Source organism: Vidua chalybeata, chromosome 4, assembly GCF_026979565.1.
Source record: "Vidua chalybeata isolate OUT-0048 chromosome 4, bVidCha1 merged haplotype, whole genome shotgun sequence".
Taxonomy (NCBI): domain Eukaryota; kingdom Metazoa; phylum Chordata; class Aves; order Passeriformes; family Viduidae; genus Vidua; species Vidua chalybeata.
The window spans coordinates 39,798,037-39,818,096 of NC_071533.1; the positions used below are offsets into that span (position 1 = coordinate 39,798,037).

At 38.7% G+C, this 20,060-nt stretch overlaps 1 protein-coding gene across 1 annotated transcript in view; it reads right to left on the reverse strand.

The window, feature by feature from the left end:
- TENM3 (teneurin transmembrane protein 3) overlaps positions 1-20,060 on the reverse strand; it is a 666,217-nt gene that overhangs the window by 27,595 nt on the left and 618,562 nt on the right. Inside the window, exons 26-29 of the mRNA XM_053940099.1 lie at positions 16,727-16,976; positions 10,806-11,038; positions 10,031-10,185; positions 8,304-9,178 (exon numbers count right to left, since the gene is read on the reverse strand). Coding sequence (XP_053796074.1) covers positions 8,304-9,178; positions 10,031-10,185; positions 10,806-11,038; positions 16,727-16,976 — 1,513 coding nt within the window. The remainder of the gene's footprint in view (positions 1-8,303; positions 9,179-10,030; positions 10,186-10,805; positions 11,039-16,726; positions 16,977-20,060) is intronic.

Genomic DNA, 20,060 nt, shown 5'->3' on the forward strand with positions numbered 1-20,060 from the left:
GCTTCAGAAGTGAGAGACTTTCCCTTCTTGGGAGGGGCCTCCAAAGGTAAGGCTTTAAAATGCATGTCCCTTGTAGGCTTCCTAGAGAGATGATCAGTCTGGCCTCACTGGGACATCAAGGAGGACCAAATCCCTTGATGGGGCTTGAAAATGTGTTTGAATACAGCATGACTGAAAACAGAGATTACCCTTCTCACATGTGGTCCTGAGCTGTCCTTCCACCCTCACCACACCAGGTTCCCTGCCAAGTGAGTGTGAAGGAGGGTGAGCTGCCTTGGCTCTAGCCTCCATCACTTCTGTTTGACAAAGAAAACTAACATGGAACAAGATTATTAACATGTCAATAACTAAACAAATGGTATTGTGAAGTCCTTCCTAAACCAGAAGTTTCAGATATTTTCAGGAGCCCGGGCAGAGCTGACTGGATTGACAGTGCAGGACATTTATTTCATTAATAGAAAAAAAAAAACAAACAACTGCTTATTTTGTGGAACTATCCTTACTTCTAAGTGCCTTCTGAAACCAGAGACATCATATTTTTTTCTTGACAGAAATCAAAGCAATTATTCCTTTTTCATGCATGTAACATGTAATAATATTGTCATGGTCTTCAGCATTCTGGTATTGATATTATTATCTATTCAATGGCTTCTCAGGTCTGCTTTTATTACATTGCCTAGTTCTAAGGAGAAGAGACAGTAACATTCAAGAATGAAGAAACGGGTAAATGTCTATTAGATGAGACATACTCCTATCAGGGCAATTTGGGGACACACTGCAGTTCTCTAAGAAAATTTCACATTTGTATCTAATGTATATATATTATAATCTATATATTAATGGATTATTTTTAGCATGGCTGCTTTTTATTAAGCAGGATGAGTCTGAAGCAGCAAGTTTGTGCTCCAATGTTAGCACAAGTCTTATAAGACAAAATAATATAATGTTGTATTATGACAGCTACTGTAACGCTGAGTTACAGCTCTGATTTAGAAAACGACATAACCTTTATTCTTTAAAGTTGAAGATAGAAATTTAAAAAATGTATTGGATGATTTATCTTAAGAAGAAACATGACAAATCCTGTCAGCAAGCACAGCCATCACTAAGTTCCTCTCAGAAATTGCATGTTGCATGAAACAGTTACATACTTGTATAGTGTTCATGTATTCAGTGTAAAGTTAAAAAAACCCCATCCAAATTAAATATCTTAGCTTGATATTTTTCCCTACAAATTCTCTTTGGGTAGGGGGCATCCTTAGCTTGTTTGAATAGAGAGTAAGAGTTTTAATTGCCTTCTGGCCAGCCTTGCCCCCATGGGTCTACATGAAGATGTGAGAGAGGGTTATGGCTACTAGATCTTGAATTTGTGTCATACTGACAGGAGGAGAAGCAAATATGCTGCAAAAGAGAAATATCTGTATTGCATGCTGCATTGTGCCAGGCAATGTGGATTGCCACTTATGGACTGGCTATCTCAAAAATATTCCCAAAAAGACAGTTTGGAAACAATTAAGAATGAAAAGAATATGTTTTTTGTTGTTTGAGTATACATAGTATGGGAAGATTAAAGACATTGCACTTGTATGTCACAGTTTGCAATCAAGAGCTTATGTGATTCCACAAAAGTCAATGCAAGAACATGGTAACTGGCTAAACAAAAGTGTTTGAATGAATATGGTTAATTATTTTATAGCCACTACATTTTACATTGATGAAGCAGCAGCAGTAAAAGCAGAAGGTACCAAAGGTTGTTGATAGTAAAAGGATAAAAATACCTAAAAAGCACTATGATATCAAGGACATTCAGATAGTGTTGTTTAGTAGTGATAAAAAAATCCAGATTACAATTTTGTACAAAGTTCTGGTATTTCTAAGAAAGCAGAATCAAATTAGAATGAAAGCCCCAAAACTGAACCCTAGGCATTTTTAGATACTTCTAGTACTGAAGTATAAATGGGATAGAAAAATGAACACAAATAGAGATAGAAATATTACAGGCAAATAACCCCCCACAAATGTTACCTGAAATGGTACAAACATAGTAATTATGAAAACTGGATTTTGAACCTCTTAATATACAGTAGAAGTCCAAGTGAACTGACACTACTAGTAGGGTATAATTTTAATCTGATCAAATTAAATACTTGCATTTCAGCATAAGCTCCATAGACCTTTCCATAGCCAAATTTCAGTATTTCCAAGTCAGACTCCACAAGCAATGTATTAAGATGAAGCAAAAGAAAAACTGCAGAACGCACTCTGTTGTCTGCTGCCAACTGTTGACAGTTACAGATGATGTGCCTGGTACTGGTACTAAACAAGTCCAAGCCAGAGGCAATATCTGACTCTGTATCACAGAGTTTTAGGGAAACCACAGCACTGAATGCATTCCTAATACAAGCATAATATGCAAACTCTGCAGCACACAGTGAAAATAGATTTTTACTTGCGATTCTCTAAAGTCCATAAATTACTGTAAGGATTTCACATTCTGCATGATTTCACCACCTTTCCAGAATAGCTGGAAAGCTCATTAAGTTAACTGTGGGAGCAAAGTAAACTTATAAGAACTTTGCTTGCTAATGTCATTCTCTTTGCTTCCTATTGCACTGCCTTGAAGACATGGATTGAGTGGGAGGGAGAGGAGGGGAAGGAGAAGACAAATGAGCTTAGGGCATGAAGTGTCAGGGGAAACATTGGATGGACTGTCAAGAGATACAAGAGGAGACTGCAAAGAAATTCACTGCTGGGAAAGGAAAAAGCAGGAATGTCAAACACACCTTAAGGAAATAATGGGAGATGTGGAAAGGAGCAAGACACAAAGTAAGAAAGTAAGGAAACGTAGTAGGAGGTCTGGAGAGCACAATGGAGTAATGGAAGAAAGGCAGTGCATTTGCAGAGAGGAGGAGACATTTTAGTCTGGAACAGATCTCTGCCTGCTGATACTGCTTCTAAAAGAAGAGGAAAAAAAAAGAAAAGAGATAAGGAACAGTGGCTGTTGGGCTTACTGCATGTCTAAGGAGAGCACAAGCGGCCCGAACTTTCCAGAAGAGCTTGAGGAACACGTATGTTTTTACAGAGGAGCCTGCAGAAGCCCCCGGGCTGTGCCTGCAGAGGGACAGACGCCAGATGCCCAAGACTGGGCTGAGGAGGATTTGTTCCAGAGCAGCTGAAGGGAAGGGCTCGGTGTCTGTGAGAGACGGGCACGGTGCCGAGCGCTCCCACGCGCGCAGGACTGCAGCCCTGCCCCAGCGGGTCTGCCCGGGCAGCCCAGGCCGCTGGCTGCTTGTCCTGCAGGGATTCTCCCCGGCAGAGCAGCCTCTGCCAGGTCCTCAAGCAACACAAGGAGCACAAAGCAGCCGCAGGCTGGCACGGCCGCCTGCCTGGCAACTGCTGGAATGCCAGGGCTTTGATGGAGACCTTGCAGGCTGGGGACTGGGCTTTCAGGGGCACCTGCAAGGCTTTTTAGGCATTTGATTCTGGTATTTCAAAACCTAGGTCAAGAGAAGATGCTCTTTTTGTGCACCTGGCTTAGCTATCTGTTAAATCAGAATGGAAACTGCTGCATAGAAATAATGCCATATAGGCTAGCTAGGAAGTGTCACTTCCAAAATGATAATATGCAGATAATTAGTTTAACTTTTAAGATTTATCTGTTTAAATGTTCATATTATGCAGACATAATATACAGTTATAGTTAACAGTTTCCAGCTCAGATATCTCAGAATTTTGTAAGAGAATTTGATTAGGCTGATTACTTTTATACCTTGTTTAACACTATAATTTCATTATAAAACCTAATCTGAGCAACTTTTAGCTTCATATGGCTCCATTGGTTTCTAGTATGCATGCATTTTCAATCATTTCTGTAAATGCTCTCTTAACATAATTTTTATTCAGTGAGTTTTTGGACCTCTGAAAACAGGTAACAGTTGCTATGAATTTGAGCAACAGTGCTTTAAAAAAAGTACTAATTCCTGAAATAAAAGGTGTCAGTTTTGATCAGTACACTATAACCTTTAGTAAAATAGAAATGTACAAGTCCATTTTGCCATAAAGATATTAAAAATCCCCCAAGTCTGTAAACAAAGAAAACATATGATATTATATCCTAAGTAATTCAAGCTAGTACTTACAATTTCACTGTAAAAACAAAAAAGAATGTAAAAAAATATTTCTTGTGTGTCAGTCCTTCCCTTCTTCAGGGAAAGAAGAGACTAAATAAAATAAAATACAGATTAATTAGTGTCCAGGCTAAAATGAATAAAAAAGTAAATTTCTTCTGGATCTGATATTAGTGTGATTTAAACTGTGGAAGAAAGCCATGAAAAGAAACAAGACCAAATGCTTTAGTATGTGCCAGAGCAGTGATTGCCAATTTTTGGGATGCAATGTTTTTGCAAATATTTCCCCTTTGTACTGAAAAGTTCTGAAAAGGAAAAAAGAAAGACTGAATCATTTTCATAAACCTGCTTTCAAACCACTGAGAACTCAGCTGAAATAAGTTATTTGGATCCATGCTCCACTTATACAACCAGACTTGCACGGGAGAATAGTTAACAAAGCTAATCCTGAGTTGCTCCTAAGGTTGAACTTTTTATTACTAAAGGCACAGTATTTTTCCTTCAGCAACTTCAACAGATGTGTGACAATCAAAAGGTGAAAAATCCCAGCTATACTCAAAACTAGTTGACAAAAGGCATTTCTGGTCCATTGGACATTCAAACAGTTGAACATTTTTAACTGTGAGTGGGAAGAAAGTCTGGATTCATCACAGAATATAAATTCTATCCTTTTCTCAAAATATTTTGAGATTTTGAGTAATACAGTAAATGAAATACATAAACTGTGATATTAAAAGAAAATGCATTCAGCAATAAGGTTGAAATATTATGCTATGAAGCCAGAGTGACTTCTTTTCAGAATTTCTTATTCCCCAATTGATATTTGAGGGACACCTTTCTATTTTAGCATGGCTTCATTTTTTTCAACAGAAAACATTTCACCTGGTAATGTTTTAGCCCATACTACCCACAAACATGAATATGCAGAAGCTGAGAGAGATACACCCTTGTACATCATGTCACCCTCACACAAACTCTTCTGTGATAATTCACGGTCTCCACCTCTTTTGGCAATAGTAGCAAAAACCTCTCGAAGTCCAGCGTTGTCAGATTTAATGTTACAAATCATGAGCACCGAAAAGTCACAATAATACTTTATCTTGTAATAAAACAATGGCAAACGAGTTGTGTTCACAATTATTTTTTCCTTCAAAAGGGAAATATACATAGATTTGGTGCACGGGGATTTTATGTTCAAAAGAAGCAAGCAGCTATGATGACTGATGGATGTTTTTAAGAATGCTGTTTTGGTAAGAAAAATAACACAGTGCTTTCCTCCTGCCCCTTATTCCCTGTGGCTTTACATAATCAGTACAATTTTTTATTTTTGGTTTTAACTTTTACAGAGCATCACAGAAAACATTACTGGAAGGGACCTTGAGAGGTCATGCAGTCCAACCTCTACCCCAGGGCAGGATCTGTTCTTCCTGCATTGGTCCTGAAAGATGTCTGATCTGTTTTTAAAGACGGTCTATGAAGGGCAAGGGGTCACTATCATTGTTGTCTGCTCCAGGGCTCCAAAATCTTCACCGTGAAGTTCCTCCAAATGTCTGATCTGAATCTTCCTTGTTGCAATTAAACAGATTATTGCTTCACCATGGCTACAGGGAGGAGATAAATATCTTTGCTTCTGCAAAAGCCTCATACACTTGCAAATTTGGGAAGAGTGAAATTGCCTAGCTTTTTCTATAATTACTTCAGCTTGGGAATTCTAACGAGACATTGGTTGGAGGTAATTGTTTAGGAAGTGCATAAACAGCAGCTTGGAAATAATACTAATAGTTACTGAGGGGAATAGCCTGCCCTTTGGGCTCTCTGTAAGTCAGCTGGACATAACCTAACTCAGACCAGAAAGTCTGCATGAAAGCAGATCAGGTGTGAAAGACAGCTATTTGCAGACTCAGGAAATAGCCCTGTACTTCATGACACACAGTACCCCAGGTTCTTCCTATGATGACTACAGGCCTATCACCCACTGAATAGTGAATATAATATCCAATTTTTTTGCCATCACGCAGATGCCATTAAGATACATTCAGAAGTCACCAGCTACTGCAGGACACCACAGTAGGCTACACAGAAACTACAACCAACATGATGAGAAATTACTGCCCTGATTAAAACTCTAGGTCCTCAATTAGCCAGTATGAATACCAGCATGATTTAAAGTGCCTGCTGTACCCAGCAGATGCCTTAATTTCTGTACGGGACTTAAATGGCCTCCAAACTGACTGTCTTGCCTAACTTGCCTATTGGAAACAAGTGGCTGTGTCTGTCACAGCTCAACACTGACTTTACTCTCTGTGGAAATGGATGGCTATTCCCAGCACACCTAAAGCTGTGCTTTGGTCTGTCAGCATACAGGACAGGGCTAACTAAAGAGAACACTTGCCCTCCCAATCAAACACTTTCTCATTCCTCTGTGTACCCTTGCTGTGCTTCTGTGTCCTCTTGGCAGGACCTAAGAAGATACACAGCGGATGCACCAAAGCACAATTAAATATTACAGATGTGTGCTAATGCTTTGGGAAGGTGCCCGCTACCAAAGCCCTGCCAATTTACAGATTATTGCAAGAATACCTTAAAACTGGCAGCAGTAGCATACCACCTGCTGTCTTTGTCAGGGATCAGCATTTCTAGCCCTGTCTCCACTTCAGGACACAATATGCAGTGAAGCAGCACCTGCTGCTCTTGTGTCTCTGATGGGCATCTGTAAAAGCTGGAAAGTAGATACAGGTGCTCAGAGTCCTCCTGCACACTGCCTCAGCCAAATGTACACTGACAGAAATATGAAGTTATCTCAGAACACAGATGTTTGGCTTTGCTGCCACTGCCTGACACTGGCACTTTATTGTCTTTATCATGTGTGTTGAATTGAAAGGTTTTTCTTAAGCCGTGACCTTGGCAGCAGTTGCTACTGCATTTCATCATAAAGATACAAGAAAAGAAGAGGGGGAAATAAAAAGAAGAGGGACTTACTGAATTTTCATGATGCCCTTTGTAATCCTGAATAGTTCAACTAGAGGCCTCTTAACAGTTTTACTTATCACACTAACACTATATCTTCCACTCCTTCATACATACCTTCTTACCCAACCTCATCATGTCTTTCATGTGAGTTAAAAATACACATATTTTTCCAGCTGGCAGAGATAACTGAAAAAAATCTCTGTTAATTCTTCATTGACCTTTTTTGAAATAATGGTTTTTGGTTTAAGCTGCATTTTTGTTATGTTTTGTTTTAGCATACCAGTTGGCAGTTCAGATCATTTGGAGATGAAGTTGCCAATAAAGCCTGTATGTGAATTCTCTGGTTCTACTAGTTTATCTATAAATTGTCATGATCTTCCTTAGTCAATATAATTGAGGATTCTGTAAAACGCTTTGCTAATCTGTCTGTTATGAACAGGCATTGATGACTTAATGAGTGTAACACAGGCTAAAGCAATTCACTTAAAAGATTTTTTTCTGAGGTTGGTAAAATTACAAGTCCTACTGTTCCATTAATACCTCTTGCTGTTGTGCTTGCACCTGTACATGATATGGTGCTGGTGGTTTCTGTGTTTTCAGTTTATTCCTACAGGAATGACAGTTCCCCCATGGCCCATATTTCTTCTCTCAGCTTCCTCCAACTGGGTCCACCTGTGTGAAAGCCTGCTGTGCTGTCCAGGAGATCCTTCCTGTGTACTTGCCACTCAGTGAAACACAACTTTTTACTACCCACCCAGATGTTATTTTTGGGCGAAAGACCACGCAGAAATGCGTTTGCTTAAAAAAAAAATAGAGCAGCGAAGACAAATTTCTTGTCAGTATTTGCAGCAGAAGAATGTCAATCTAATGAGCAAGTGGGATGAAAATCTAGTTTTTGATGCAAATCTACAAACCCATGGTTGTCTGAGTTACAAATTTCTTGACAAGAGTGAAATGTTGTCTCACTATTATTTCAATATATAAAACTGAAGTTCAAAATAATGAATTCAAAATTATTCAGACTCAATGTTCAGAAGAAGTCATACAAGTAAGACAGAGGAAGACAGCATGGGAAATCAAAAGTATCCTTCTGTGCTTTTTGTTATCAAGGGTCAACTTTACAGTTACTTTACCCAGAAATATTTCAAATGGTCCTATAGAACTCAATAAAACTATAAGGCATCTATCTATATTTTATGTACTTACTCAAAAAAAGTGGTCCATCCAGTCTCATCGCTTTTAGTTGCCAGAAGTCCACTGTTGCCATGGTAGGTAAATAAGACCAGCTCCTGCCCTTGTGCAGTCATGCTTTTCAAACATCCATTGGTGCCTATGGTCAGCCAAATGACTTGGTTATCAGGAGAGACCACTCTTACTGGCATTCGGTTGGGATCCCGCCTGATCCGAAGAGTATTCCCATTGCTGTCCGTCACCGCGGTAATATCATTGTCATTACTGTAGCTGAAATTGTACAGGTAGTCTCCGGTGACTAAACTCACAGTGTACTGGTGAGTACCATTGACATCAAAGATATACAGCTCTTGGTCAGTTGGAGAAGCAACTTCATAGAAGTTCATTGAATTCATTAAGGGTTTGTTCTTTGACACAGCCCGTATCCTAATGTTTCCCAGGTCAGCAATATACAGGGTGCCATCTGGAGAGACAGCTAAGGAGGAAGGGGCATTAAGTTTGGCATCTTTAGCATAGCCATCTCCATTCTGGTAACAGTCACAGTTAACATCATTTTTGCAATCACACTCTGAGGGTATTCCAGCAACTAAAGAGATCTCTCCATCAGTTGTGACCTGTCTTATCCTATTTATCTTTTTTTCATCCGTTTCTGTAATGTAAAGCACCCCGCTGTAGGACACGGCGATGGCGGTGGCAGACTCCAGCGTGGTCTGGACAGCGTGTTTGCCCACCGTGTACTCCACCCCAGGCACCTGGCAGTGCATCGGCCTCCCCGCAGCAATGCGAACCTGACGGTTTTCAGTGATCTGCAGAACCACGTTGTTATCCAAAACATAAATGGAGTTATCCATTGGGTTGATAGCTAAATCTGTAGGCCATTCCAGACGAACCTAAACAAATAGAAGTGTTTGGTTAAACAGTCAACCAGTGCAGATTAAATGAATTAATTAACCTTCAGTTTTAGACACTGATGTAAAGATATTTTCTATCTGTTGTAAGCAATCATGGCTGAAGAACTTGCATGAATACATGCAGCGAACTAAAGCTTTTCAGGGAGGCAAGGGGCACAATATTCGGGCATCCATTTTATTGAAAAGAAAACCAGTTGCATTGAAACTATAATACAGGCTGAGTTTCCCCTCCAATAAATGCAATACTTTTCTGTATCACAAATGCCTAAATAACTAGAGAGGCAGATATCAATGTCTAAATACTTGTCAACAGTATTCATCTTTTATTCTTGTAGTACCAAAAAAACCGTACTACCTTCCAGAATGTGAAACACTGTACTCCATTTTTGGAACATACCGCTACTGACATGTCCCTTCTTACCTACACAAGTTTTTAAGACAAATAGGAAAATACAGGGATTTTGTGTAAATCCTTTCATTCACTCTAGTAGGCTAAGGATGTCAGCAATTCAGAAAACCAACATGCCAAGATAGTTCTAACAGATATGCCATTCTCCCAGTATTTACTACCAGGCTTAAGGTTTCCTGCTGATAGTTCTGCTGTTCTAAACCAAACTGAACTTTATGGGCAGAAAAATTGAATACAGCAGTGTTTATAGCTAAGAGAATACAGTGCAATTCATGCCTGTGGAACAGGTTGCTTTATCCCCCAAACCTGCCGTTAAATATTACACCCATACTCCACCCAGTTTTATTTTAAGGGGTGTGAAAGCTGGATTTCAGTTTCTATCCCCAGCTCAGCTTTCTAAATAAGCAGCAACTGAAAAGTACCTGGCTGATGTGCATGCTGGTATCACAGGTTAGAGGTCGTGCTGAGGTAAGGTCATTGGAGCCAAGCAAAGTCGATATTATTCCATTCTGATCCACTTTTCTGATCATGGTCCCATCAACAAAGTAGATTAACCCATTCTTGTCTATTGCTATTCCTTCAGTGAAGCAAATAAAAATTAGTTGGTTGTTTTTTATTTATTTATTTATTTATTTTTAATTTTTTGTACTACCAGTGAATATATTATCCAAAACTAAGGGTATAGGTAGCATCTATCTAGTGGAAATTGTAGGCAGAAAATCTGGTCTCAGGCAGTAGGTAGTAATACAGCTTGTTAATGCGTTTTGCATGACAAACCAATATTCACCATGAAATCTACTACTGTTGATTGCATTTGCTGTTCATTTGCTTTTGTGTGTTGGGAAGGGACTAGCTTTTAAGTTAACTTTAAACATGGGATAAATGGAACCAAAAGCAATGCTCATTTTAGATATTCACTACTGCCTGCCAAACACATAATGTAAATGCTCTTATTGAGTGTTTAAAAATGCTCAATAATCACTCAAGCCAAATACTTCCTAAAAAATCAACCCTAATTGATTTTAAAAAAATCAGTCCCCTGTAGCTCTCTTCCTCTATAGACTTTCTACTTGTAAAAAATCACTCAAATCCCTAATTTTTGAGCCAACTATTGAATTCAGTAATTAAACATGATCATGCCCCCAGCTCTGAACTTCTGTATTATTTTGAATGTTACAGAGGGAGAACTCTTTTTACCTTTAGGGCTCATGAGAGTTGCCTCCACTGCTTTGCCTCCATCACCACACCTTGCCTCATCGAACGGCAGGCACTGCTCCCCTGTTCCTCCTATAACCTCAACATTTTTGGTCAGGTCTTTTGCACCAGTGAGCGATTTGGGCCGATAAATCCTGCGCGTGTTCGTGTCAGAAACGTACAAATCTCCCGTCACAGGGTCAGTTGCGAGGTAGTATCTGTGAGCTGGGTTGTTGCTGCAAAATGGAATAACACATTGCATATGCTGTAGTTAACTGCACCTAACATTGGATCAAGGAGAAAATGGTTTAGTTCCTATGCAGTGTGCAGTAACGCAGACAGAGTTAAAGTCAACGGTGATGCTCCATGCAGAGGCAGCACAGGTCATGGCCCCAAAATTGTTTTGGTCTACATTTCTCATCTGTGTCACAGGCAGCCCCATCTAGATTAATCCTCTGGGGAAAGAAGGTCCCCATTGTCTTCGATGCTCTCAGGCCAGTTCAGGCTCTCTCATTAGTGACTGCAAATGTCACTCTAATAGGCCAAATCAAAATATTGGAGTTTAAAACCTTCTGAGAGTTCTGGGAACCTTGATCTAGTCCCAAATTTTGCAGCAGGATCCCAGGCCTCACTTACACTTTGTTGGTATTATCCTATCTGTTTTATAATAATTTACACAAGGCTGCTGGGGTTCATGGTTTATGTAATTCATAAACAGATAAGACAGAGTTTGAATGATGAGTTCACAGGCAAGAGATAAGACATCATTCATAAGTATTTTTTAATCTACTGCTTTCAAATGCATGATATGCATGATTTGACACATTAGGAAATGTCATCTCTTCCACCAGAGACCAAGCAGAGCTTTTCCATTCTTCTTAAGTCAGAGTCATATTTCAAATAACTGTACACACTGGCAGAAAACCACTAACTATGCCAGCACAGTCTTCATTACAGTGAAAATATATATTGCTAACCATTTTCCCAGAACCGTACATTTTGCCTCTCCACTGGTGCCACATAATTGAGAATTACTGTCTTTTCTTCCCTGCTGGTGAAAAACAACCCTGGAGATTACCTTTTGTGTGGAGAGATTATGATGTAGAAACTTAACCCACTGCAGTTGGGATTCCTGACCTAATTTATGACATGAAGAGCTGAAATAAGGTCATGTAAATACATGAGGTAATTTCAGATGCTCCCCTCATGGATTGAAGCAGAGTGTCAGAACAGTCACTTCTGATGTTTGCAAAAGCGCTGCTTAAACAGATCTACCAGCCTGGTGGTAGCCAAACATCTGTTCACAGAATGCTACACTTCACGTTTTGTAAATACGTAACTGTGCTAATGTAACACATTTTTATGTACTGCCACTTGGAAAATGCAACAGAGACCAACAGGAACAACTTGTGAACAAATGATGCCTTTTAGCAGGGACAGATTTTTATAGCCATCCAATTACAAAAACACAGAAAAAAAATTTGTTGCATAAATAGGATTTTATTTGGTTTTAAGACTTTTAACATGTTGGTTCAGAACGAAGTGAACCAAGCGAAACAGACTAATGAAATCAAATACACAGTGATTAGCACCTCTTTAAAAGCTCTGCTATTGCACTGAGTGTTGTACAGCATGTCTGAAAACAATCAAATGTAGGCTTACTTTAAATTTCTGTCTGTTACAAATCTATTATTGCCAATGTGCTAAATAGTTGGAAGGTGTTTTCAAAACCTTAATTTATGCAGTGATCATTTAATATGATCACTATGTAGTGTACGAATTATTTATACCTCCATAGACTGCAAATTAAATTATACCCATTTACATGATTACTTTGGTCTTTAAGAAACTTTGCAAACACTTCAAATATAAACACATTGCAAGATGTGAAATGTGCAATTAAATTTTATTTCAATGTAATTTAAAATAAAGTTCTTTTTTACACTACTGAAATCTAAATTAAAGTACCTATCTTCAACCCATCTAACACTGCCTCAATCATATTTTTCAGCCACTGGAATAAGAAGCCATCAAATCAAAAACTAAGTAATTTATGCCTAACACAATTATTTATTTCCAAAAAGAAATTTTAAAGCTCTTTTCTTCATAAATATGAAGGTGTACATTCTAATTAATTCCAGGAAAAAAGAAATCAGGGGATGAGTTCTCACGGTAAGTACCATATCCTCATCAAACCAAAAAAATCCATCTGATAATTTAAATGTATTTTCTTATTTTATTAAAGCGTTGAAGTGCATAGGATATTACAACTGAATCAACAGAAACTCTCCAACTTGCCATATGTAGATATCTGACAGCTCCTTTCTGAGCTGATTCAACAGGCTTAACCTCAGCATTTCTCTTCAGGTGAAGGTTGAACAGCCAAGAAGGCTTTAGCCAAAAGAAACCCCCATTAATTTATGGGAGAAAGGCACAATTTGAGGAACTGAATAACTGTCAAGTGAAAACTACATTTGTTTTCTAGCCAGAAAACATCCATGAGCACTATGCAGATCTCAAAAATAGTACAGGAATAAGCAGCCAGCAGCTGATAAGCTGCAGAGTTTATGCAATTTCATTGTACCCTGAAATGAAATTAAGCTTCTGCCTTCTACCAATAACAACAAATGCAAAGAAGTGAAATCCTCAGCCCATGACTTACTGACTCATTCAGTACTGCCTAATCACTTTCAGTAGCCTGCAAAACATGGAGTTATATACCCACACTGGCTCCTGTAAAGACAAATGTCTAAAAATCAACTTGTTCTGTCTATGCTGAATAATCGTAAGTGCTTTGAACTGAAAGGGTGCACACACATGCACAGAGCTGTAATGATCTATTTCCCTTTGCTTTTATCTTGCTTAGGCTGATCTTTTAATTCTTCAGCTGTCAGATCACCTGGACTATTCTCCACGTACAGATTTTTTGAAAATACTCCTCCTGTTTCAGTCCCTGTCTCTCTTGCCTTCACTATGTGCCCTCTAAACCATATATCCCCTCAAAGCTGTTTTTATGTTTTGTTAGACTTTTTTTTCTGGCTCTGTATAGATTTGGGATAGTGCCATAGCCTACAAAAAAAAAAGACCTCCCTGTCTTCAAAGTCCTTCTAGAAATGACTTCTTCCATGAATGTCTATCAGCATTAATCACCCACAGGCAGCAGTGTGTATAAAGACATCATTTCAGCTTTGAGATTGGAAAAATGTGAGGTCATTGGTACATGAGAAGAGAAATTTGATCTGCATTCTCTCTCTATAAAATAGAGTACAGGCTTCTTGAGGTAGGAGACACATCACACTGTGCTGAAGTACTGTGTTTATAGGCCAGGAAAGGTGAATGCTTGAATAGACAAGAGGTCTGAACTAGCATTTAGCCTCATTCAGTAGTTTTACTTGGGGAATGCATTTTTTAGTGCATTTTCTTCTAATACCTAGCAATTATCTTTTGCAAAGTGGTCTGTTGAGGGCTTTTTTCCAAACTGCAGTTTAAGTAGAAATCTCCTTAGCAGTCTGAAAGGCTTGCCAGTGAAACTGGACATTTGCTCCCTTCTTCTGTTACAGGCCAGACAGATGTGCTTCCCTCTGCAGCATTTCACAAGACTCTGTATGAATTCATGCAGCCAAAGAAAGTATTTGGTCTCACAGTGTGTCCTTAGCTGGAGAGTCCATGGCAAGAGGATTTGGTGGATCCTAAAAGTTTACACATCTTAAATAAAAGGCAGCTGCCTTTTATTTATTAATAGAAATTAATAGAATAAAAAGCTGCCAGGGGATATTAAGGATAAAGATCCTACTCTTGGCTTAGGAAGTCTCTCATCAACAAATCTCTAAGGCTGAGAGTGGACACTGGGAAAATGTTGTATGATGTGAGAGAAAACTCAGACTCATAATAAATTGTGTTGGGCTGCACAGTGGGCTCCATACCTCCTGCCTGCTGGATCCACAACTGCTCCTGCAGGGCCAGTTCTCCACAGTCTTCTATGTCTTCTTCTGCCCAGGAGGAACCCCCACTTCACAGCTGCTATATGGGCCCATGCTGTTACACTAATTTGTTTGGTATGACTGCAATTTTGCTACCTGGAGCTTCTGCATGTTTAGGTATGAATAAAACAGAAAAGCTTCAGTATTCTCCCTCAACAACTTTTCTCACATGCAGGGATCCAGTTTCTGAAACACTGCAGTTGAGTCTGTGACCACAGTTCTGCCAGAGGCAGGAGAGGGTGGCACTACCAAATCACAGCAAAATAAACCTCAATAGGCAACCACTCTTTAATCCCTTCTTCTACATTCCACATGCCCATTTTAAGTATTATTCCACATTCTATGTATTTGCCAAGACAATGTCTTATCTAGCTGTAATCACAACTTTGTGATACCACAAGGGATATAATTCTTTTAAGAGTGGTGGAACACATACAAACCAATTGCAATAGTGAAACCCTAAACCCACCAAACAGAAGAGACTGCCTTCAAGTCATCCCTGGGAAAAAAACCACAAAACCAAGTCTGATCATTAGCACTGATGCAGACACCTTATTTAGTCATGGAATCTTTTGCCTAACACATCTGAAACATATTTTTGAAAACATAAAACCCTTCCTCACACAGAAGTATGTCCAAAGAAAAGTGAATTTAAAAAACAAGGACAGCAGAGATATGACTCTGGGATTTATTTAAAAACAAGGAATGAAAATGACTGGCAGCAAAAAGGAGAGAAAGGTACCAGTGGGCCTGCTAAGACGTATACTTAGGAGTTCTGCCACAAATGTTTGCAGGGTTTTATGTCTGCAACAAGATTTTAGCACGACTCTTGTTTTTTTCTTCCTTATCAGCACCAGCTGCTGTGGCAAAGCAATTCTAAGCATCCACCTACTCTTCCGTTCTTGCCATTATTGTAGCGATGCCAGGATGGATGAATGCTGTACTACAATCCTCTGATTACTGTTGTTTCTATGACCAATTTTGTCAGTCTCGGTGTATTTTAAAAACTTAACTCCTGGAGTTGTGTTATTGTTATTTCAACTTCCATTATTAAAAGAAGCTCACCTTTAAAGAAACAAATCTGTTAAATGAGAGCCTGAAAAGATTCAACATCAAAAGGCTAATGAAATGAATTCCCTTGATACTTTTATATGCCATTCTCATCATATTTGGTGTATCTGATTTATGAGTGAGTTTTGATAGGATCAGCAAAGAGCTGCCAGCAAGGAGTGAGCAGAGATGAGGGAACAGCAAAGGAGGGCACACACAAGCATAACAAGAAGCCTGACTGTGGACAGAGAGTGATGAGAAAAGAGGAACTCATCAGAAAGAACGATACAGCCTGACAGTTGACATAACTAAAACATATGAACTCATTATTTTTGAAAAATACTCCTCTTTTCTAGTAATACATCTCAGAAATGACTTGCCCATTATAAGCATTCATTTGTTAAAAAAGAAAGAAGAACAGTTAGAAAAATATAAATCTTCTTTAAGGAATGCTTACCTATGTCTAAAATCTTTATTTCTTGGTGGGAGCAAGTAAAAAAGAACAGAAAAACATTATTAGACAAACATTCAGAAAGGATGTTAAAAGACGAGAGAGAAGAAGGCAACATTTACATCTATCATCAGTGAAGTGTTGAATGATTGTCCATTGTCCACTTACGTTGATCACATATATTGACTCTTAAAATCTGCTGAATTATTACTTTGGGTAGATTAAATTCTCACATTTAGATAAGCATAGTTAAAATACCTTTATGAGGGTAAAATGTTTTCATTTCAGTTTTAAACACTTTTAAAATCTTTTGACTCAACTTCTGTTTTGTTCCCAAAAGCATTTGCAAACTCAAACTTACACAATGTCAGAAATTTATTCAGCACTTTAATTTGCCACAGTAACCCATAACTCCAAAAGTCCAGGATGAGAAAACGACATACCTTAGCTCCAGAACACTAGTTACATTTCCAGATGGGAATATCCGCCGAACGTAGTTGAAATCCCCCACGTACAGACTGCCATCTATCCCACAGGCTAAGGCAACCGGAGCCAGTAATTTATTACCATCAGCTTGACCATTACAGCTTGGGCAGGATATGCTGCGTCGTCTCCCGTTGCCCATAATGCTACTAACAACTGGAGGTTGCTGAGATATAAATTGATTTTCACCATTCCCTTTGTAGAGGATTCCTGTCAGATAATATAGGAAAAAAACCAAACCAAAACCCAATAACATTTATAAAAGCTGTGAATGTATACACATAAAACGATGCAAAAGTATTGTAAATATTCTTTTAGCTAGTTAGTGTAAGTTCAATCAATTTTTATTGTTTCACCACCATATTTTCCTCACTACAGATAACAACTTTATTAAAATATTTGTAGTTATATTTAGGTTATAAACATGCAAACATTAGATTATCTTGTCCACAAAATTTAGTAGAAACACTAAATAATGTAGCTCTTAAAACCCCAAAATGTTTTCAGTTGTTATTTTCAAATGTTAATGATTTCTATAATTATAAAAATTGTCATGCTGAAGGAAATGTTAAGCATATTAATGGAAGGAAGATAAGTGTTCCTACATTTTTACAGTTTTGAAATAGTCCAGAAAGGACTGAAATTCTAAAGTACTTTATAAAAAATGAAAATGAATATATTTGCAAATTGTATTCCTAAAGTCCTAGTATAACATAATTATGAGTATCATGTGGAATGTAATCTGAAGTGGATTACTGTTGCAAATTATAAATATTAATTAAAAAGCCACTTCAAAAAGTTGTAGATTGCCTCAATTTTACATTGTAAAAGATTCTTTACTCAGCTTACAACAAAAGTGATCCTCTGGCAACAAAGTCTGCCTCTTACCATATCTGCAGTTATAGGCAGTTATTAAAAATGTCAAAACAACAAAAAAAATGTGGTGCCAGGCCAACCTGCCTCTGAAACTTAATTCTGCTTTGAGGCATGAAAGAAACAATAATTTTGTGAAGACAAAGCAATATGCCAGCAGTATTTTTCTTCCTTATAGCCTACGTAGGAAATCTGAGAGGAAAAATGGATGCTTTATGTTAAATCTTCCGTCTTGTGGGGGAAAAAAAATGTATGTTAAAGTGTTGCCAGGACCCTCATTGTTCAATCTCATGATGAATCCATTAAGATGTCCTCTACAAATGGCCAGCTATTACGGTTCTACTCGTAAGTCACCATATGTCTTTCCATGGTATAATCCATGTAAACCACACGTCACTTTGTACTGTACAGAGATCTGGGTTTTATTGATTGCATGCCCAGAGTTTCATGCAATTTGAAGCTGAGGGATAAAGTAATCTTTTGAGAAGTTTAGAAGAAATTTAAGATGAATTTCTCTTTCCCTCCTCACTCCCAAAGTGCATGATTTGTACTGAAAAGTATGAGAAAAAATACTTTGCTTTCCTCTTTAAATGTTTTAGGTGTCTTCACTGCTTTCAATGTTATAAAATGCAAGAGATTATAAATGTAAAACCAATATGATAAGATTGGAAACATGATAAAATTGGAAAAAATGAAAATGGTTTATGGGAACCTAATGATAAGTAATCTAAATCAAAAGAGGAAGAATGTATTTTTCATGAATAGTTAAAGCCAGAATGCATTAACTGTATAAGAAATCCCCTCTCCTATGATTACATCATTTATGACAATCATGGCACTATAATTTTGTCTGAAATAGCTGAGTTCTACAATTTTCATCAGAGGAATTCTATAAGTCAGCACAGTGCACTATTGCACCTGATTTATTCTGTCATTACCTTGAAAAATTGGTCCTTCACATTTCTCCTCTATTATCACAGAGTAAAAGATGTACATTAGACTATTTACTGCAGTAGTTTGGATTTCCGTGCAAACACTGTCTGCACTCTCTGCTGAATAGATTTATGCCTCTCATCCACCTTGTCATTACAACTCTCCACTTGGTTTATTCAATTAGACACATGACACTTTGAAAAGTCATTACTTGTCAAATGTACTCTTCAACATAATTTAATGCTATCATCCATTTACCCAGTGAACAGAATCAATCTTACATATATATATATAATTATAGCTCTTTACATTTTTAGATGGATTACTTCACAATAATTTGCACAGTTGCTTTGTTGTTGTTGGCTTATTTTTTTTTTTGGTTTGTTTTTTAAAAATTTTAAATTAGATACAATGACACCTTTTCCCTTGATTTGGTTACCTTGTTTCCTTACTAGTCAGAAGGAATGCTTTAGGTTCTGACTACTGTGTTACACATAATAAGCTTGTCTACTATGGGGAGTCCTTCACAGGACATCAGGTACTGCAGAAGTGACGATCCTCCTGATAATTACTCTGGATTCCTCTCTTGCATGAAAACCGAGTGCTACCAACTACTACTTTAAGCTATGTGACTGTTTACTTCACCTTTCCTACATGCTTTGAGCCAAGTTTTTCCAAATTTCTTCCTGTTAAGTGTTGAGCTGAGGTTTCCTTAGCATGGCACCCTGCAAACAGTTGCTGAGCAGCATGCTCAACAAATACATTTTGATGCCAAAGTTACTGTGCAACAGCAAATTGCAGCTTGTGAGAGGAGTGAGAATATGAGCAAGCAACAGCTCTGCAGACACCAAGGTCTGCAGAAGGAGAGGGAGGAGCTGCTGCAGGTACCAGAGCTGAGATTCCCCTGTAGTCCACGGGAGAAGACCATGGTGAGGCAACTGTGCCCCTGCAGAACATGGGCGCCCATGGTGGAGCACATATCCACCTGGAGGGTCCACACCAGAGCAAGGGGATGCCCAAAGGAGGCTGTGATCCTGTGGGAAGCTCATGCTGGAGCAGGCTCTTGGCAGGGCCTCTGGACACATGGAGAGAGGAGCCTGTGCTGGAGCAGGTTTGCTTCCAGGACTGGAGCCATCTGTTCCTGAAATACTGCACCCTACAGAGCAGACCCACACTGGAGCAGTTGTGAAGAACTGCAGCCTGTGAGAAGGACTCACATTGGAGAAGCTCCTGGAGACTGTCTACTGTGGGAGGGAGCCCATGCTGGAGCAGGGAAGAGTGTGAGGAGTCCTTCCCCTGAGGAGGAAGGAGCGAGAGAGACAGGGTGTGGTGAGCTGATCACAGCCCCCATTCCCTGTGTCCCTGCACCACTGGCAGGGAGGAGGTGGAGAATTCAGGAGTAAAGTTAAGCCTAGGAGGATTGGGCAAGTTGTTTTTAAGATTGGTTTTCTTTGTCACTATCACTACTGTGATTTGACTGGTAATGAA